At 44.4% G+C, this 22,530-nt stretch overlaps 1 protein-coding gene across 1 annotated transcript in view; it reads right to left on the bottom strand.

Annotated features, from left to right (window-relative positions):
* Nucleotides 1-11,420: 11,420 nt before the first annotated feature.
* The window catches only part of RDH10 (retinol dehydrogenase 10), a 49,394-nt gene continuing 38,284 nt past the window's right edge, over nucleotides 11,421-22,530 (bottom strand). The window contains exons 5-6 of the mRNA XM_082257449.1: nucleotides 15,374-15,505; nucleotides 11,421-11,981 (exon numbers count right to left, since the gene is read on the bottom strand). Coding sequence (XP_082113575.1) covers nucleotides 11,858-11,981; nucleotides 15,374-15,505 — 256 coding nt within the window. The 3' untranslated portion in view covers nucleotides 11,421-11,857. The remainder of the gene's footprint in view (nucleotides 11,982-15,373; nucleotides 15,506-22,530) is intronic.

The following is a 22,530-nucleotide window of genomic DNA, read 5'->3' as shown; positions in this document are numbered from 1 at the left end:
GTTAGTCTTTTTTAAGTTAGAAATATCAAACAGGTTATATTTATCTGCTCTGTTAAAATGGTTTTGCGCAGAGCAGCCCAGATCCTCCTCTTCTCAGGGTCCCTCTTCCGTGCTCCTGGCCTCTACCTCTTGTTGAGTGACCCCACAGCAAGCAGCTTGCTATAGGGGCACCCGAGTCGGGTCACAGCTCTGTGTGTCCATTCAGACACGGAGCCTCAGCCCGGCCCTGCTTCTCTTCTTATTGGCTGACTGACTTTGATTAACAACAGCGGGAGAAAACAGCCAATGAGGAGGGGAGCCCTGGGCGATCTAGATCTAGATGGGGATCATCCATACAGAAGTTTTTTTTATCTTAATGCATAGAATGCATTAAGATAAAAAAAAACCTTCTGCCTTTACAACCACTTTAAAAGGTAATTTCATGCTAGACTATAATATACAAGGAACAAGTAACCTGTAAGTGTTTGAAGATTTTACAAGGAATGTTATAACTTATAAGAGCCACTGAACCATCTTGCTTGTTGATTGGACTTTGCCAACCGTATTTTTAAAATCTTTTCATTTTTTTAACCCTTTTTATTTCACAGTTGTATTGTCTCTTTTTCCTTGGTAATACCTTTTTTCTGTAAATGTTTTGTTTGTTAAATAAAAAAGTTAAAAAAATGATGCAATGTTTCAAAATCGTTACTATCAGCTCTACTGCAGTAACGCAGAACTTAACCACTTGCCGACCGCCGCACGACTATCTACGTCTGCGGTCAGCCCCTCACAGGCAAACTAACGTAGGGCTACGTTGCTTGCTTGTGAGGGTCTAGGGAGCGAGCGCGCGCCGCCGGAGGCGCGCTCTCGCTCCCGCGTGGTCACGGACCCCCCCGCGTGTGTGACCAGCGGACCCGATGTCCGCTGGCCACTCGGCGATCGGCGGGGGAGAGGGAGAATGTCAGGCAGCTTGTGTAAACAAGCGACCTGTCATTCTCCTCGCTGTAAAGACACTGATCACATGGATCTACTATGTAGATCCGTTGATCAGTGTCCTTACAGCTCAAGCCACAGCCAATCACAGTAGAAAGCACGCCCCTAGGGACACACACAGCCCCTCCCTCCCAAATAAAGTTAACCCCTTCACTACCAGTGTATTTTTATAGTAACAGTGCATATATATAGCACTGATTACTGTAGAAATGTCACTGGTAACCCCAAAAGTGTCAAAAATGTCAGTCAAGGGTCCGATCTGTCCGCCGCAATGTCGCAGTACCGCAAAAAAATCGCAGATCGCCGCCATTACGCGTTAAAATAAAAAACAACAAAAATGACAAAAATCTTTCCCTTTGTTAGTAAACGTGATAACTTTTGCGCAAACCAATCAAAATACGCTTTTTGCGATTTTGTTTACCAAACATAGGTAGCATAAAACAAATTGGCCGAAAATGTTAAAAAATTTTGATTTTTACATTTTTTTTGGGGGGAATTTCATATAAAAAAATGTGAAAAATATTGCTATTTTTGCAAAATTGACGCTCTTTTTTTGTTTATAGCGCGTGATCAAAAAATTGCACCGGTGATCAAATACCACCAAAAGAAAGCTCTGTTTGTGGGAAAAAAAGGACGCCAAATTCGTTTAGGTACAGTGTCGCACGACCACGCAATTGTCCGTTAAAGTCACGCAGTGCCGAATCGCAAAATACCCCCTGGTCGGAATGGGGGTAAAATCTTTCCCGGGGCTTAAGTGGTTAAAGAACCCCCGTCTCTTTGAAGAATGCTACTATATGGTCATTTTTTGGCTATACCGGTCTGTGGTGACAGTGTGTGTTACAGACATTTATTTTAAGTCAATATGATTATAGCTAATATTGTGATCAGTATTTATGTTACAATAAAAATATCTGGTGGGAGAGTAAAGAGTTAATTGCGTAGAAAACCAAACCCAGCAACAAGCACTCTCGATCTGTTAGCGCTTTTTGTCTCAAGTTGGTGAAGGTGGCAGTGGTTTTACACTGCATCTGTCACACCCTCCTACTACCAGCATGTGCCAGTTTTGTAACAGTACCAACGGGCATGATCATAAAACACAGATGATAGGACCTATGTCCCTAAATAGATTCCAAGAAAAGGATTTTAATGCGAAGGCCAAAAATCTATTTCCTTCTTGTTTATTTAGGGACACAGGAGGTCTTGAACTTTTTGGACAACCAAATAAAAACTGGGTACTGTCTGTAGCTCAATGAGCCTCCTAAGGGACCTTATGCCTGAAGCCTGAAACCGGCATCAAATGAGGCCAAAATGTCAAGCTAGGAAAACTTAAGAGATAGAATAAAAAAGGACCAGATGGCAGCCTTGCAAATCTGGGAAACAATTGACAAGGTCTTAGGTCTAGTTTACCTTGACAAGAAAGGGTGGAATCTGATCCTTGAGACCATAGGTTTGAATGATGGGTCTGCCTAAACCACCTAGAGATGGTGGAATGAGAAGCGGAAACAAGACAATAGGGGAAATCTCCTTTTGGTAAACTGAAGCTGAACATAGGGATGTAAGAATGATGTCCTGGTTGAGGTGAAAGAAAAATGCTACCTTAGGCACAAAGGAAATTATGGACATCAATAAAATCTGGTCCTTATTCAAGCCAGAAAGGGTTCCTTGCTGGATAAGTTGCCAATTCAGATACTTTCCTAGCAGAATTGATGGCTACAAGGAAGGCTACTTTGTGGGTGACAGTAGAGAGGAATGTTCCCAATGGGCTCAAATGGCAATTTCTGAAGTGCAATGAACCAGATTCAGAATACACACAAAGGAACAGACTTGGGGAGCTACATGGGAGACCCCTTGTACAAAGGTCTTATTGAGTGAAAGACCAACATTCTGAAACAGAACTTAAAGGACAAAAACCTGACCCTTGATAGTGCTGAAAGCAAAACGCTGGTCCAGATCCATCTGCAGGATGGAGAAGATTTATTTCATGAAGAAAGTCCTTGAGCAGAACCCAAGTAAAGCACAGTATGCCTACCACATCAAATGATAGATCTTGCGGAAAGTAGACTTCTTAGTTTTTAGCAGTGTAGATATCACACACCCGGAGATGCCCCTGTGCCTCAAAACCTGAACGCATATGTGTTCCTTGGGATAGAAAATCCTGAATCTGGCTGTTGCCAGCATTGGGCAGGAGTTTGTGTACCACATCTGTCTGGCCAGTTAAGAGAAATGAGGATAACCAGCATGCCCTTCATCTCAATTCTATGAAGCAGACAAGAATTTTTGTGGGAGGAAAGGCATAGATAAGGGTGCAATGATGCCATGGAGCCACCAAAATATTCACTGCTTCCACTAGAAGAGCCCTGTATCTGGAAACAAACCTGTCCAGTTGGTTTTGTTGAACTTGTGAGGCCATAGGGACATCTACGACACAGCTCATGGAAACATCCCCTGGTATAGGGATCACATTCCCTGGCCCAGGCACTGCTGGCTAAGGAATTATTCCTGCAAATTGGCCACACCTGAAATATACATTGCTAACAAAGCAGGAATGTGAAGTTCTGCCCAGGACAGGAGTGGATCTACCAATTTTGCCATATAAAGACTTCTGGTCCCTCAATGATTATATCTGTACAACACCACCATGGCCTTGGGCAGGGTGAATCCAGATCAGATGAACCTCCAGGATAGACCAACACTTTAGAGACAGTCATCTTGCTGTACTACAGTTTCAGGTTTTGGATGAGGATACGTTACTCTGACAACAACCAAGTCCCCTGCACTTACAGGGTGCTCAGAACACTACTCCTTCACCCCCCCCCCCCCAAGCCTGATGGAGAGTTTCTTCGTGGAAAGAACAACCTGGCTTGACCTGTGTCCAAGCTTAGCTCTAGCTACTCCAAATGAGGTCAGAATCAACAAGGAAGGTCGGGACTAGGAGACATAGACAATCTGTCAGGATAACTATTACATTTACTGATGTCAGCAGATGTACACATAGTCATAAATAAGTAAAAATGAAAACTCATAAGTATTACATGAACTGATAGGAATTGCTCAGATCCAGTGTTCATAAAATTGATTTACAGATGTCGACATAGGAGTGATAAATTAGTTGGATAAAATCACAAAGAATAAAACAATGTTGCAACGATGTAGAAATAGTAGAATCTAATCGAAACTTCAAAAAACCCGACGTGTTTCGTGGACTTATAGTGCCACTTCATCAGGAGTAGGTGTTGGTTTCATATCTAATATATATATATATGAAGCAACAAAGTTTGAAAACGTCTTCTAGGACAAAAGGTCGTTAGGTCACGGCATGTTGACGTCATCCCTGGAAGCGTTCTGAGTGAGCGGATGTGCCTTGCCGTCCGGCCGGCGGCTTTTACATTCTCTACATGCTTCGTTCTTCTTACTGAATGTAAGTGTATTTCTTTTAATTAATAAACAAGTTGTACAATTTTACACTATTGGCGTTTTTCCTTTTGTTGGGATTGGCCTGTTTTGATCTGCTGGGATTATCCTTCACCGGACTCTGGTTCCTGAGACTGCCTGGTATTGGTGCTATATGCTGGAGGAGCGTATTGGGCGAGATCTCATCCTGAGCAATACAATTTTTTTGGTCTGGTAAGGGGCTCAGAGTTTATTGTTGGCGTTTCTGGTGTACTTAGGATCCTTCCTATTTCTGCCGTTTTATTCCTCAAATCTGGTAGGAGGCTATTTCAATCGGTGGTGGTTCTCCTTCCTTCTCCAACACTGGGATTGTCTTTTATGTCCTTTTTACTATAATTTATCTGGTAAGCAGTCTCACAACTGGTGACGGATAATCACACCTTCTGTGGTGTATTTCTTAAGGTTACTTATTGTTACGGTATTATGCTATGGAGTTTTTCTTCTTTTCATGATTTATGACACTTTATTTGAGTGTCCAACACATGATTTCTCACAATCAAGTCAGCCCTGCATGTGAATCCCTGCAATTTTTGATTGCCTGTCTGGTAAGCATATTACCTAAGAGACCCTGGAATGCTAGTTCACTGATCAAGATATATATACATCATTATTTTTCAACAAATTCACGTTTACACATTGGGACTTTACGTTCTTTGGACATTTATCTGTTCTATATCATTTAGCGCGACTTATTTTTTACATATTGTTTTGAGGGCGTTGTCACACTTGAAGTTGCTGCTTCACATTTTGTATTTCACCTTTAGCGCAGTTATTTTCCTTTTTTCACATTTTTTTTAACAACAGCTATATAATAGATGAAAACTGGACAAAAGAGAGAAACGGGGGAAAAAATGAATCTCCCAGTTTGTCAAAAACTTACGTAGCAATTGATATGCCTGCTCGCACAAAAGGTAAAGACATAGGTCCACTCTCAGTGCATTCGGATCACCTGCGGGCCGGTCCACCTCGGCGTCCTGGCCCTCTTGTTGATCCACCGTATGCACTGGCGTGACGCTGGGGACACTAGGTTGGGGCGATGTTCTTGGACCTACCCATTGGAAGCCTGGGCTATGCTTTCTGGTACTTATTCATTTCCTTCACATTCATATCATTGGTTTGGTTTTTCCTATTCTATCTCTCAGTTTCCACTTTCTCACGTCCTTATTTGGTTTTTACTTTTCACTATTCCCATGTGGTCCTCACGACTGGAGCTCCCTTCTTGCACCTTGTTATATTAGGCTCACAACTTTTCACAATTGGCTCATACTTCACAATTTATCAACATTCCCTTGGGTGTCACGGTTTATTAGTATATTTTATACCTTTTAATCGTCAAGCAGCATTATGTATATATTGCATCATATATATAATATATTTTTTTCATTTAATTTTATATAATTGTACCAGTTTGCATACTGTGCAATATTAATATATAGGATTATTATATATATTTTTTCTCTGCTGTTTATATGCACCATTTTACTTTATTCAGCTTAGCCCATCTTTCCCGGTGTGTGGTGCCCTTGCCTCTGCCCGTTGCCTTGTGTTCCCTCAGCTCCCGTGGGAGACCTCTGGCCCTATGTCTTTACCTCTTGTGCGAGCAGGCATATCAATTGCTACGTACATTTTTGACAAACTGGGAGATTCATTTTTTTCCCCCTTTTCTCCAGTTTTCATCTATTATATAGCTATTGTTGCTTCATATATATATATTATTTAGATATGAAACCAACACCTACTCCTGATGAAGTGGCACTATAAGTCCACAAAACGCGTCAAGTTTTTTTGAAGTTTCGATTATATTCTACATCGTTGCAACATTGTTTTATTCGTTGTGATTTTATCCAACTACTTTATCACTCTTGTGTCGACATCTGTAAATCAATTTTATGAACATGGGATCTGAGCAATTCCTATCAGTTCATGTAATACTTATGAGTTTTCATTTTTACTTACTTATGACTATGTGTACATCTGCTGACATCAATAAATGTAATTGTTATCCTGACAGATTGTCTATGTCTCCTAGTCCCGACCTTCCTTGTTGATTCTATTGAATAGGGATGGAGTCGCACAGCAATTCCCACCATGCGTCTCATTTAAAGTCCCACAACTCCCCCTCCTTTTGCTTGTCCAAATGAGGTCAGTTTCAGCAACAACTTATGAAGGTTTTGGATCCATCCAATTTGCTGTAACATCTGGACAGTCAAAAGACACATTATCTAGCTGAACATGTGCTGTTTTGCCTATAAGGTCTTCTAAGTATTACACAATGGAGGATGCCATAAGAGCACAGGAGGAATAACACTGGCTCCAGCACCTTGATGAATACCTGAGTTACAAACAAGAGCCTGAAAGGGAGAGACACAAGCTGAGGAACCCAACTGGATGCACAGGAAAGATGGGTACATGAAGGTAAGCATTCTTGATGTCCACATAGGTTAAAGTATAACTAAAAGGCAAACCTTTTATTTTGTTTTGTATAGAGCGGATAGGGATTAAAACACCTGTAGGTTTTTTTGCAACCTCTGCCCGGGTTATGGAAATTCACCCTCTCCCAACTGGCGGAGACATCTGCACACCTCCTCCACTCCAGCCAATAAATTAAGGTAATAGCATTGTTTTGCTGGAAAGAAACCAATCCATGTGTATTAAGAAGAAAGGCAAAGTTATGTAGTGCAGCAGGCAGGCCTGACAAAAATGGGTGGGATTTCCAATTAGAAAAGGCACTAATATGGTCAGCCCAGAAAGGTTAAAAAAAAAAAGTGTTTATGCTGCACATTTCAAGAGGCAGCCACCACTGGCAGGAGAAAGAATCTGCATACATCTCACCAATCACATAGTTATACAGACACATGCTACGGATCCACAAGCATACTCAAAGCTTGGCTGACAAACCACTTTCTTCAGTAAGGTAGTTTCCTTTAATAAAACCAGACACTGGTCAATATTTAAGACGTCATAACGATAATAATAAAAAAAAAAAAAAAAAAATGTAAAATCACAGAAGTCTGATAGTAAATTTACAAGAAATATTGAATATAGATACAGAGGTAGAAAGTCGCTATACAAATGTTTTCTAACTATATTTTTACTTCATTCAAGGCACAACTGTAAAATGTATTCTATACAGGAAAAAAAAAAAAACATTAAAAAAAAAGTAGTTTTATTTTGCAGCACACTCACAAAAAGAAATCTTTACACCTCTACATATATCACATACAAGTACAGGTAGAAGAAGTTGATGTCTGTCTAGCTGTCTGCAAAACAGATTATGCCGTTACATTACCATTGCAATTTTGTGCAAGTTCTGCCACCTTTACTGAGGCCTAGTAACCATGAGGGTAGCCATTTTTTATTGTACATAAGCAGAATAAGAGCCTATGAATTTATTGGTAATCAGGGACAATCATCACTGGAGCCCTTCCTAAGAAAAAGTCAAAAGGCCTCATTAACAAAATTAGCTTTATTAATGCAGACCTTTCAGTAACTTTACAAGTCTGTAGAAATAAAATTCCTGGACACGTTCCAATATACAGCAAGAGTATAATTTTTTTTTTAATTTACTATTCCTTTACCATAAAACAGTAGTTCTTAAGCTCCAGTCAGGTGACTTTGCTGCAGGTGGTAAGGAAGCATTTCCCTAGTCTCCTCTACCCCAGTGATTAGATTACAGTATTGTAAGGGCTTGTAGACAGGAATTTCTGTTAAGGCCCTATTCACACCTAATATTATTTACACATTAAAAAAAGAAAAACAGGCATTTAGGGTGCATTTTTCTGCTCCCTGGACGACTAATAAAGCAGCCTACAATGGATAATACAGACAGAGCTGTTCATATTTCAGGCTGGGTTCACACTTGCGAATTGGATGCAGGTTTCCTCGCATCCAATTCGCACAACAGGAGATTATGCCCAGCTCTCAATGGAGCGGGTTCACACAGCTCCGTGTTGGCTGCGGAGGACCTTGTAGAAAAGTCCTGTGCATCTAAGTAAATACATATTCGCCAGCACAGCAAGGATCTTGCAAAAGCAGTCCAAAAACTTTATTCAAGTTACGATCACATCAAAAAATAGTGCAAGGTATTGGTGCTGTGCATGTGGTCCTGTGCGGCTCCGAAACGTTGCACTATTTTTTGATGTGATCGTAACTTGAATAAAGTTTTTGGACTGCTTTTGCAAGATCCTTGGTGTGCTGGCGAATATGTATTTACTTGTAAATAATCCAGTTGCCAACTGGTGATCGCTTCAGCACCCAATATACACAAGCCTACAAACCAGGAAGGTGTGCGATAGGAATATGAACTATAAGTCCTGTGCATCTTCTGGTCTGTTTCAGGTCCAAATCCAGTAAAAAATCCGGACCTGAAACGGTGCACAGGGTTGCAATGGACCCACTGCTGCAAGCCGCTCCGAATTCAGTGTAAACCTAGCCTAAAAAACAAAAAAACAAAAACATAGCGTTTGCCTTGCTGTGCAGCAAAAATGAAGCCACAGGTCGAGTCTGGGAGAAGTTAAAATTAGTCAAACTCCTTCAAGTCTTAGGTAACATGAAGTAAACACTCCTATGGTATTTACAGCACATTTGACAAACATTTATGAAATATGAGCAAGGTTTTTTTACTCAAAGGAAATCTGGGGTGCATTTTTTATGTTTATTAACACTATGGGTGCTTTGGTTCATGTAAGTGTTGAAGTGGGAACTGAGCCTGAAAGCTACCTTCTGCATTTGAGCATAGAGCTACTCAAAATTATGCATTTGAATGAAAAACGCAGCAAAAGGTTGCATCAAAATGCTTTGATTGCAATGCAAATGCATTTGAATAGGACTTGCTGCAGCCAAAAGAAACAACACAAAGCAGCCTCAGAATGGACATGGATACCAAATTATTCAGGTAAATGGGAATGTGTAGTCTGCCATACATTTCAAATAGGTCAAGTGCAGCAAAAGCATTAGCACTAACCTTGTAGTAAGTCACAAGGTAAGAGGGTGCAGCAGAGACTGATTGGTGTCACACAAAGAACCGTACAGACACCAGGATTTACATGATTGTGTCCCCTCTAAGCATCTTAGAGCTCAACCCTGAAAAATTCCTGAACAAAGACAGTGCTTTCCTTCCAAACAAGAAATGCAGACAGAGGGAATACTCAGTGAGCAAATAGAAATACTTACATGTTGAACAGACACTTCGTATGCATGGATTTATCATGAAAAATATATCTGATCTTATGTCCACTTTAATAATACATTTACACTAGAGAGCAAAGACCCAAAGCAACCAATCACAGATCAACTTTTAAAGTATAATGGCAAAGAAAAAACGGTTTAGTTATAGCACACCACTGAACCATGGGCATAAAAGATCTCATAGTACCCATAGCAGGGAAGATGGCAGTAATTATTTTTTTAGTAGAGGTTAGAATTAAAGTGTGAACAAATGTGTTGCTACAGGAAAACATTTTATATTTGTGTCTTGAGATGTTATATATATAATTTTTTTTTTTTTTTAATATATATATATGAAATAAATAAAGTCTGGGTTTTTGACAGTCTGGTCAACTTCCTTCTACAAGTGATCCTTTACTATGTGCTCAAAGCTTGCACACTTAAAAACATGTATGCAATGCCTGAATGATTTACAATATTCCCTACATTGTAAAAAAAATAATAATTAAAAAAAAAAAAAAGGAAGACTTTACTTCTAGGTTCAGACAACCAACAGAGAAGACTCTGTAAACCTCTTGTCAAAGTTGTGCAAGAGCAGCTCAGTGTACACGGGGCACGATTCTGTGCAGAGATGTACTAACTTTCACACGCATTATTGGGAGTTATGTCACCCCGGCCAGGCATGAGGCCGAAACCACCGAGAAGTAGACTTGGAGAAGATGGAAATGCCAGCAACGGAAGGGGTGGCTTGCAATGCAAATCTGCCATAACATGGCAATATGCTACACACTGGCACACATTGCAAACCACTCCTGGGGGCCCCAACATTTTTTTTTTTTTTTTTTTTGTTAGGGCAGTTTATCTTCACTTTAAAGACTGCTAAATTTTGCGGGCATAATCATCACAGTTACATTGAATTTTTTTTTTTTTAATTTGTAGACCTGCTAATGTTAGCTGGTAAACATGTTAGGGTGGCACATATTGTACACACCAAAGTACATAACCATTTAAAATTAATCCACAGATTCTGTACCCCAGTTTGTACTACCCTAATTCTTGAGAGAGAGATAGATATGCATGTGTGAATGAATGTGAGTTAGGGACCTTAGATTGTACGCTCCTTGAGGGCAGGGACTGATGTGAATGTACAATGTATATGTAAAGCGCAGCGTAAATTGACAGCGCTATACAAGTACCTGAAATAATAATATATATAATCTATCTTTTTTAAGAATATAAAAACAATTGAAGCTCAAAGCACACAGACTCCTTTAGGTGCAAGTAATGGGTTACCATAGGACATACATAGGAGAAATAGTAACAGCATCTATTTTGTGGGTTAGACTGACACGGACGTATACAAGGCTTATAATCGAGTTCTATTCTTGCACATCGTATTTTCTCATTGCTGACGCGATGGAAGCAGACATCTGAACAGTTGCTTATTTTATCTTTGCCATTACGAAAGAGCCAGAAAACACATTCTTCTTCAAGAACAGGATGGGAGAATCTGACTGCTAAAAGGACAAGTTTATTTTTTTGCTTTTCCTAAATCTGTAGGCATGGCAATTCACCAGAAAGTTATTACAAAAACTATGCCCAGAGCAACCACATTCCTGGTTTCATTTTCTTTAACAAAATGAAAGCTGAGACATGATTGGCTGCTTTGTACAAATGCTCTGGTTTTGCTCTACAATTCTTTGCTCCAGCATTCACAAAGATCCAGCTCACAGTGCTTTACAAGTACACTTCAAAAGTTACGAGAGAGGGGATAAAAAAAAAAAAAAAAAAAAATACTGTTATACCGTATTATATATACTGTTAAGCAGCAGATTGCTATACAGACATCCTAATTCGTTCTACGTTTTATTTCTGCAGTTTATTGATCCTCTCCTTTCTTTAAAGCAAGCTAATGTAACAGTGCATTTGTAGAAACTGGTTTTACAGTAGCTCTACAGAAACCGTTTATTGCTACATTTAAGCTCATTGTAGGTCTTTAGTTGGTCACATTTTCAAATCTCTTGCCAAATTTACAGTGTGTAAAACAAAAATTGAAGAACCACGTACAAATTCAGAGTCCAGCCATGAGTTAAAGGATAAGTTGAGACGTGTAGTGAAAAATAAAAATAATAAGGAAGAAGTAGTCTCATATGTAAATCTGTCGCACAAGTGCCTTTTCTGAATCAGTCTTTCAATGTGTTGACTGTTTCAACAATAAAAGATCAGTCTAATCACGAGACAAAAAAATTACACTAAATAAATGGGAAATTTATATTCCGTTTTTAGCTTCATTGTTGTTTGTGGCTTGTTTCCGCTGAGCAATGAAAGGGTACATGCATTTGTCTGCTCCGAGGAACCGGTACATACAGACCACGGCTTCAAACGGCAGGATGCTGTAAAGACAAAAGAAAAAAAGCTCATCACTAAAGCAAAATAAACTATGTATATACGGTATTTATTATTACTATTCACACGGGGCGGACATGCATCTGCCATCTGCTTGCTCAGCAGGAGGATCGCTCCGCTGACCCTGATTAACAGGCGAGTGACAGGTCTGTGCCTGCTCCGCTCTTGCAGAGCGGACACTGACTGCTTTCCTCTATGGGCGGTCGGATGCAATTGGACTGCCTGTCCATTTACACCTGACTGCCATCCAATCCCCCTCCATCTCTTTTTGGCAGACTGGTTGTAGGCGAGTGTAAACAAACACACGTCCGTTTACACACGCCATCCAATAGCTAGCCATCCAATCCCCCGAACAGATCCCCATCCGCCACATTATAGAGAAGAACGGAGGTTCCGATCAGGTCTGCCTAAAAAAAAAAAACAGACCCGAACGGAACATCTGCATGAAAGGTACCTTACAATAAAACAGTTCAAAGTGCAATGGAGATTCTAAATACAATGCAACACAACCAATTTTTTTCTCAGTTGCAGACAGCTCCGTTAGACTATTTCCGATTGGTGGCTATGGGTTACTCTATTTTGTACTGCTCTGCATATGAATAAAACAAGCCAACCAGATCAAGTGAAGAGGTTATAGAAGAGAACTAACCACAAACCTAAAAAAGGTATCCTGAGGCCACTTAATAGTAATACTAAGGCAAGAAATACAAGCAGACACACTGAGGTGACTGCATACATGTTCACATACTCTGTAGACTTTTTTGGTAACCCTGAAATCTAGTACGCTTTCAACCAGCATGGAGCCACCCCTCAATCCCTCCGGCACATCACTATTGACTGCAGAGTTCATAAATACTTAAAGTATAGGTCACACAGGCTGTGACATGTAAAGTAAGGGGACACAAATTTACAAAAACTTTTCCTCCTCTTCCCTGGTGTGCAGATCAGTGAAGTCTGTGAATGGACAAGTACTGAGCCTAGGGGTGCAAAATAACAGGCAACTAGCGTTCTAGAAAGGTTGTCAGGAGCACAAGTCTCTGTATTTCTCTCATGACAGGTATTCTCTCAAGCACCTTTTAGCTGCAGTCTGGAAGTGTAGGAAGTAATGATCACAGCCAGCCTGTATTATCGCTATAGTTCATATTATCACTCCCACACTAGAGCTGAAGGCGGTTTTGAGGCCTAGTTAACACTTGTGTTGGGTCTATGAAAAGCAAACCACAGTGGGTCGATTTTAAGAGGGCGGTACAGAAGCTGCTGAAAGGCATTCAGGATACTGCAATCTTTAGAATACAGAGACCCCACTATAGTCCTAACTTGTTCCATTCATTGCCTTAGTGTTAGTAAACCCAGGAGCCCGCATTCACCATATCTGGTCTCTCACAGTACACAGAACATGGAAATGCAAAAGGTTTAGTAAAAATAAAAACTGCTAAACACCTTTCCTCTATCTCATCGGCAGTAAATCTCAGTCTTTCGACTTTAAACAGTGTCTGATTAAAGCTTGTAGGAGGAGTTTGCATTCTTCTCTGACTGTTCTATTAGGTTGCAGGACCCCTGACCCTCTGTCGGGACAAGAAAACAAGAGAAGGGCGCACCGACCTTGTGCATTACCACTTAAAAGTTTATCAAAATCAAAGAAGGGTAGCGTACAATATACTCACAAACGTAGCATATGAACAAGCATATAGGAAATGGGCACAGCTCGCTTCCAGGACACTTCTCTACTGCTGGATAGCGTGATGGCGTCCTCAAAACCTGATGTGGCTTACGCGTTTCGAGGGAGGACCCTCTTCCTCAGAGCCAAAATCGCCACTGAGTACGCCATCACGCTATCCAGCAGTAGATAAGTGTCCTGGAAGCGAGCGGTGCCCATTTCCTATATGCTTGTTCATATGCTACGTTTGTGAGTATATTGTACGCTACCTTTCTTTGATTTTAATAAACTTTTAAGTGGTAATGCACAAGGTCGGTGCGCCCTTCTCTTGTTGTTTTCTTGTAGTGCCTTTTGGATACCCTTGGTCCTGAGAGGGGCAGCAAGACCACTTCTTTTGTGTCATAAAACCGCCTAGAAGATTCACCTTCCCGCATACCACTTGAGCGCAGGAGAGATATTGTTGTTTTTTGGAAACCTCTGTCGAGACAGTGCTGATCACACCTGTGCAGTGAGTGACTTAAAAGGCTTTTTACCATCAGCAGATTGATTGGGGCCAGTGGAAGAACGGGAGGGATCAGAGAAGTCAGAATCCAACAGCCTTTTTACACAATTCAGAGGATTAACCCCTTAGGTTCCATAGTTCATATAACAAGCATGCTTTACAGACTGATTTTACAGGTGTGGGTTTACACTTTTAACATGCCCTGCAGTTCTTTTAGTTTTATTGTTTTTGCGTTTTTTTTCCTTAATGGTCTTTTTTCTTTGAAGACTGATGGGGGGCTTTCATCCATTACCATACATTGATGGACTTTATTTTTTTTGGGGTATGAGAAGGGCGTACAAGGGCAAAAATAGGACTTTCATCAGCCAGCCCTATAAAACATAACACACAGCTTATAATTTGCTTTTCATCAAAAAAAAAAAAAAAAAAAAAAAAAAAAAAAAAAAAAAAAAATGTAATCAATCAGTATCTTTTTCACAGATAAAATTTCCCTGATAAGAATGGTACATTTTATTTACACGGACTGTACACAGTGAGCACTCTAGCTGGCCAGAATTACAGGAGGCCACATGGATTGTAGTGTATGCTTACTTTAAGTTGGAATCAAGAATTTATCAATCAGTCTGATCAGAAAACTTCTGATTGAGGCTGGGTTCACACTGTGCGGTGCAGCTCGCAGCAGTAGTTCCAGTGCGTCCCTGTTTCAGTTACGAATGTTTGGCCTAATTGGGTCCTGAAATGGCTCAGAGGACACACAGGACCCTTCTGCAAACCACTCTGCAGCCGTCCCAGAGCTGTGTGAACCGGCTCCATTCCTGACATGCAAATTCAATACGGAGAAAGCCTCATCCAATTCCCACTACAGTGAACCCAGACCGATTACAGTGGAAGTTGGAAAGCAAACTTTATGTTTTTGTACAGCAAAGCAATAGGTTCACTTTAAACATAGTCCTCACCAGGGGCATTGACAGTACCTTCTACTCAACTTTTCCATTCAAGTTTTTTTTTTTTTAACAAGTTTGATTGTCTAAATGGGTAATGGCGACAAATCTACAATTGGTTTTGCTTTAAACTTTTTCTCGTCACTATGGTTAAATGGATGGAAAATCTTTCTTGCTTGGGATATTCTCAACAGGGCTTTGATGCCAACAGCGTGCTGGGTAAGCTGTCAATACTTTTCCAGACATGCACAATGCACTTGGTGGGGATAAGCCCATTACCTTTTCATGCAGGTCACAATGTACATGAGACGAGGCGTGCAGATCATCGGCTGGTCTGTAAGGATGGCTCTCATGGCCTGCTTCACACAGTAATCTGGTTTCAAGGGCGGGAGGAAAGGCTCGATTTCTTTCCTGAAAAGATAAATGTTTCAGTGAGTTTTATTTACACATTCCATCTCCAGGTCTGTTTCAATCCTTCATAACAGCATAGAATAATGAGGTGCACCTGGATAAAAGCTGGTTGGCTGCCCATTAGGAATTGTCTGGTTTTGCTCAGCAAAGATACATTTGAAAATATTCTATAGATAACAGCCTCTCCTAACCGATTTAGAAATAAACTGTACATTTGTAGCAAACTAACATAACATACATTTAAAGTGACAGATGCTTGGGAAATATGAGCTGCTTAGATTTCAGGTACAGTTATCCATATTAAACAAGCAAACATATGTGCAAAATAGGAAGGCTTGAAATGCCTGTGCATGCAATGAAGCGAGATTTGGCTAGAATTTGTTGCATGCTAGTTCCAGGGCAACAAAGCTGAAGACCTTCTGGGGCTGCACTCTCATGGAAGCAGCATAAGCACTATGAAGGCAGCTGAATTTGTATTCCCCATGCTGGGATTTTACCATTTTCTGGGCAGAGATGGAACAAGGAAAGAACAGGACCATGCCACAGTCAACAAAAAGCGCTGATTCTGTATGCAAGTACAGGGTCATTGGTGCCAGCAAGAACATAGAAAACCCTTCACTAATTCACAAATGCTAAATGGCATCTTGGTAGTAGGTCAGTAATTGGCTTCCTAAAGTCTTTGGCAATGGAGTTTTGCCGCCAGAATTTCAACACCCCAAAAGCATATATTACACAATTCACACCAGAGAAACAAAATGTATCAGTTGAATCCCTTATTGACCCTTAAGAGCCCATTCAGACAGGGGCGACACGACTTGCTGGGGCGACCTGTGAAGACCACGCTTTGCACCGCGACCTCGGCGCGACATGCACGGACTTCATATAATTGAAGTCAATGCAAGTCGCCCCAAAGTAGTACAGGACCCTTTTTCTAAGTCGGAGCGACTTGTGTCGCTCCTATTAGAACGGGTCCTGTGCTAATCAATGGCAGGCGACCGACCGCGACTTGTCAGGCGACCAAGTCGCCTGACAAGTTGCGCTAGTGTGAATGGGGTCTGAATCTCATGCCTACCCAAATCTCCAGCAGAATCTTGTACTAAAAAAGAGAAGAAGCGCTTTATGTAACTGGATTCTAACTCCCAGCTACCAACTCAAATTGGATTAGAAAAGGGATTCCAGAAATATTTGCAAACCCTAAAGCCTGGTAATAGTTTTTTTCCGTTTAACCCAAAAAAAAAAAAAAACCCCTGACATCTCCAGTCGCAGCCGCTGTACTAACAGTACGATCTCAGGATAGTGATCTCCCCTGCTGAGCTATTGTGTCCCCCTGCCAGAAACACTCATGTCAGTGCTCTTAGGCCCCTTTCACACATGCAAGTCCATTGGCGGCCTCCGTTTTTCTCAGCGGGGGGGAAAAAATTGATCCGCCAATCCCCCGCTGAGCAGGCGCATGGCAGCTCTGTCTCCGAAGTGCGGAGACAGAGCTGTCGAGTCCCCGCTGTTCTCTATGGTGAAATCGGATGAGAGCGGACCACCTGTCCGTTCTCATCCGATCCGCTGGACGGATGGAAAAAACGGAATTTTTGTAAAATCTTACCTGTAAAATTCCTTTCTCTGAGTCCTCCGACAGTCGCCGCCTCTTCATATTCGTCACATATGGGGTATTAGACTTTGCTCCGAAGGAGTAGCTAGGCAACAGAATATGTTAACAATAAAGCTTTAACATATCCCACCCTCAAGGGGTGGTCCCCTCAGTCAATACCCTCCTACTTCCTGCAACCATATCTCAGTTTTAGTGGAATAGCAGTAGAGTATACATTCAAACCCCAAAAGAGGGGCGGGGGCGGCGACTGTCGGAGGACTCAGAGAAAGGAATTTTACAGGTAAGATTTTACAAAAATTCTGTTTTCTCTTACGTCCTCCGACAGTCGCCGCCTCTTCATATTCGTCACATATGGGGACGTCCCAAAGCAGTGCAAACATGAGGGGTGGGAAACGCATCCGCGCCGAAAGGCAACGCAGTCTCCACATCAAAGAAAGGAACCTTACCAAAGGAAGGAAACCAGCTGGGCAACAGCAAAAATAAGTGCTCAACAGGAGCAACAACCCAGGAAAAGACAAAAAACCAGGGGATACAAAACTTATCCCAACAGCCAGGAGTCCCCAACAAGGGACCCTAGGGAACAGCCGCACTAAGAACCTTGCGGCCAAAGGAAGCATCCGCCGATGCCTGAACATCTACTTTGTAGAATTTTGTGAAAGTGTGTACGGTCGACCAAGTCGCCGCCTTACACACCTGGGCTACAGAAGCCCCATGACGACAGGCCCAAGACGTACTCAGAGATCTAGTAGAGTGCGCCTTCACAGGCACAGGGGGAACCTTCCCCTGCAAGGCATAGGCCTGTTCAATGGTCTGCCTTATCCATTTGGCAATGGTAGAGGCGGAAGCCGCCATGCCCTTCCGAGGACCCTCTGGAAGAACAAACAAGGAGTCCGTCTTTCGAAAAGACTCAGTCGATTTAAGGTAAACCCTAATCGCCCGAACAACATCCAGAGAATGCAATCTCACCTCCTTTGGATGTTTAGGCTTCGTGCACAACGAAGGCAAAACAATATCCTCGTTAAGATGGAATTCCGAAACTCGTTTCGGCAGAAAAGAAGGATTAGGTCGCAAGACCACCTTATCCAAATGAACAACCAGGTACGGAGACTTGCAGGACAAAGCCGCCAGTTCCGACACTCTGCGAGCCGAAGTGATCGCCACCAAAAAGGCGACCTTTCTGGACAACATAGACAACGAGATCTCCCTGATCTGTTCAAAAGGAGCACGTTGTAACACAGACAGGACTAGATTCAAGTCCCAAGGGGGCAAGGGATCCCTCCTAGGAGGAACCAGATGCCGCACACCCTGAATAAAAGTGCCAACCAAGGAGTTGGAAGCCACGGGACGTTGAAACAGAACGGCCAGCGCAGACACCTGACCCTTTATCGTAGCCAGCGCCAAACGCTGATCGACACCCGTCTGAAGGAAAGACAGCACACGGGAAACCGAGTACGTGCGGGGTGAAAACCCCCTGGACTCACACCAGGCAAAATAGGCCTTCCAAGTACGGTAATAAACCTATCCCGAGGAAGACTTCCTCGCGTTGATCAAGGTATGAACAACCTCTGGAGAGAGACCCTTCTCCTTCAGGACCTCGGTCTCAACAGCCAGGCCGTCAAAGCCAGCGACTGTAAAGCAGGATGGTAAATCGGTCCTTGAGACAGTAGATCGTCCCGAAGAGGCAGACGCCAGGGGGCGTCGACCGCCAGATTCACGAGGTCTGCGTACCAGGACCGGCGAGGCCAGTCCGGTGCCACAAGAATCACCGTGCTGCGTTCCGAGTGTAACCTGCGAAGGAACCGGGACAGCAACTGAATCGGTGGAAACGCGTACAGCAGCCTGTACTGATGCCACGGGGCCACTAACGCGTCCGACGCGTCTGCCCGAGGGTCGCGCGTCCTTGCCACGAACCTCTTCACCTTGTAGTTGAGGCGAGACGCGAACAGGTCCACATCTGGAAGACCCCACTTCGCGCACAACATCTGGAAGACAGCCGGGTGGAGAGACCATTCCCCCTGATCCAGGGTCTGGCGACTCAGATAGTCCGCCTGCCAGTTCTCCACTCCCGGAATGTGAACCGCCGTTATCGCCGGGACATGAGTCTCGGCCCAAGACAGAATGTCGGCCACTTCTCGAGCCGCTCGGGCACTCCTGGTGCCCCCTTGGTGGTTGATGTAGGCCACCGCCGTGGCATTGTCCGTCTGCACCCGAACCGGGCAGCCCTGCAGCCGGTCCGTCCAGCGATGAAGACAGAGCCTTATCGCACGCAATTCCAGAATGTTGATCGGGAGGGAAGACTCCCCCTCCGACCAGGTCCCCTGGGCGGACAGAACGCCCAGAACACCACCCCAGCCCGACAGGCTGGCATCCGTGGTGATTATCGTCCACGAGATCGGACGAAACGACTTGCCCCCGGACACCAACGGGGACTGGAGCCACCACAGAAGGTTTTCCCTGGTGCGATGACTCAACGAGATCTGAAGATCCAGAGACTGAGGTCGCCCGTCCCACTTGGACAAGATCTCCGCCTGGAGACCCCGCGTGTGAAACTGCGCGAAAGGAATCGCCTCGAAAGCCGAGACCATCAATCCCAGACATCTCATACACGTCCGCAGAGACGAGTTCGGAACGTCCCTGAGGGACCTGACTTCCTCCTGAAGAGTCCTGAGTTTGTCTTCCGGCAGGAAGACCCTCGCCTGCACCGAGTCCAGTATCATTCCCAGATAGGGAAGACGAACCGACGGACTCAGTGTCGACTTTGGAACATTTATCGTCCAACCGAACTCCTGCAGAGTTTGCATCGTGACAGACAGGTCCTTCTCCAGACCCTGACTGGTCGCAGACCGAATCAGAATGTCGTCCAGATACCCCAGGACAGAAATGCCCTGGGCTCTCAATAATGCCAGAACCGGTGCAAGCACCTTGGTGAAGACCCGCGGAGCCGAGGCGAGCCCAAAGGGCAACGCCACGAACTGGTAGTGATCCTCCGCAATGGCAAATCGAAGGTATCTCTGATGACCTTCGAATATGGGGATGTGAAGATACGCATCCTTCAAATCGATGGAGGCCATGAATTCCCCCGGAACCAGGGCAGCCACCACCGAGCGCAGGGATTCCATGCGGAACTTGCGAACCCTCACAGAGCGGTTCAGAGCTTTCAAGTCCAGAATTGGACGAACCTTGCCCTCCTTTCTGGGCACAGTGAACAGATTGGAATAAAACCCCCGAAATCTGTCCCGATGAGGCACCGGAACCACCACTCCCTGAGCCCTCAGGTCCCGCACCGCCAGGTGCAGATCCCGCAGGCGCTCTGGAGACAGTTGTAGATTTGAGGGAAAAAATCTGCTCTCTGGCCGAGAGAGAAACTCGATCTTGTAACCAGATCGAACGATTTCCAGAACCCATCTGTCCCGCACACGGGCCAACCAGGGCTGAAGAAAACCGAGCAAGCGTCCCCCCACCCCAAAACTGGGTGAGGGCGCCCCTTCAGGCCGAACTGTTATGGGCCGCAGGTCCGGATTGGCCGGACTTCTGTTTTCCAGACCAGGGTTTCTTCTGAGAGCCCTGGCCCTTGAACGGTTTGCCCTTGTAGTGCGGCCGAAAGGCACGAAAGGACCCCTGAGGGGGCCGAAAATTAGCATGCTTCTTCCCAGAAGCCCCCTTAGCCTTGGGGAAATGGGGCAAGAGAGTGCTCTTACCCCCGGTAATCCCCTTAATCAACACATCCAGGGACTCCCCAAAAAGGCGAGACCCATCATAAGGCAGATTGGCTAAGGTTTTACGTGAAGATTGGTCCACCGACCAACATTTCAACCAAACCAGGCGGCGAGACAACACCGCCACGCTGTGCACACGCGCGGCCAACGGAATCAGGTCCAGGTCCGCATCACACAGATACATGACACCCTGGTGGATCTGATCCACCATATCCAGGGTCGCCGCTGAGGCCGAATCGGCCACTAGGACGCGCCTAAGCATCTGCGTCCAACTTGCGATCGCCTGGGCCGCCATGAGAGAAGCAAACAGAGCCTTAAGCATAGAACCCGTAACAGAATAAGTATGACGGGCAAGAGACTCCAGTCTCCTATCCGTGGCATCACGGAAAATAGGGGATCCCTCTGCAGGGATCGCAGTGGCTTTGTTCAAAACCGCAATAGCATGATCCACTGGCGGAGGCACACACCACCGTTCATCAGTGGCAGGCGAGAAAGGATAACGCAGCTTGAATTTACTTGGTACCGCAAAAGGCTTGCGCAAATCGTGCCATTGGTCCTTAACAGCGCGCTGAAAATCAGCATTGCAGGGAAAAACCTGCGGCGTCCTGCGTTTTCTCTGCGTCCCATAAGCCGCCAAGGCAGCTGGGGGACACACCTCGTCCTGCAAGCGTAGCGTCTGCTTAATGGAAGCAATCAACTCATCCATGATTGCAAGCTCTTCAGGCGAGCCAGGGGGAGAATTATCAACCCCCTCAACTTCAGCCTCTACCTCAGACCCCACTAGATCAAGAGAGGAGCGGGACCCCGATAGGGGGGTCCCCGCCAGAACAGCCCCATCACCTTCACCCTCAGAATCAGAGGACAGAGCAACTCTGGGCCGTTTAGTAGATTGAGCAGCCACCAGCATTTGCACCTGTGCAGCAAGGCCAGCCACAATAGTGGTCAAATCCCCCCCTGGGGGGGAAACAGCGGTCCCCTGGCTTTCCACCAATACTGTGGGAAACTTGCCCTCCTGAGAATCCATTGCCCCTGTATGCCAGACAACCAAGGGTTAACTGCCCCCTTACAGCAAGCGCGGCAAGCGCAGCCCACCGCACCACACTCAGGCACAATGAGACCCCCACAGGGAATATACAGACTGAATACAGGCAATGGAACACAGGAATAGAAGGATAAAACCTGAGGAGACTCCGCTGCTGCTGCTGCCTCGATCGGTGCTTCCAGGAGAGAGGAAGTGATGCTGCCAGGGCGCTCTATGTAAGCCTATGGAGGCTACAAGAAAATGGCCGCCGTGCATGTAAACCATGCGGCCGGAGCGGGCGCCGGTAAAATGGCGCCGTTTGGCGCCGAAATCGCCGCTCCACAGTGCATAAAATCACACACAAAATTATCCCAAAATATGGATACATGTTAGATCGCCGCAGCGATCGCTGTATATGCCCCAACATGCCATTAAAAACATGCCCCACAGCACACAGCTCCTCACACTGCCCAGCCTGACATACTCAGTGTCATACAGCTCCCCCCCCCCCTTGCAGCCCACAGCATGCAGCCGAGATATAGGGAGACAAGCAGTGTGATTAAAGGCAGGTTACACAGTCCCAGACTGAGACCCCCCCCAGACAGACAGGTCCCCACATAGATACACTTACCTCACATGGCGTGGGGAACCCGCACAGGCGAACAAGCCGCTGCACATGAGGCAG

Source organism: Pelophylax lessonae, assembly GCF_965119305.1.
Source record: "Pelophylax lessonae genome assembly, chromosome: 5".
NCBI classification, from domain to species: Eukaryota; Metazoa; Chordata; class Amphibia; order Anura; family Ranidae; genus Pelophylax; species Pelophylax lessonae.
The sequence above is the reverse complement of the archived record's forward strand: the minus strand, read 5'-3'. Positions and strand labels throughout refer to the sequence as shown.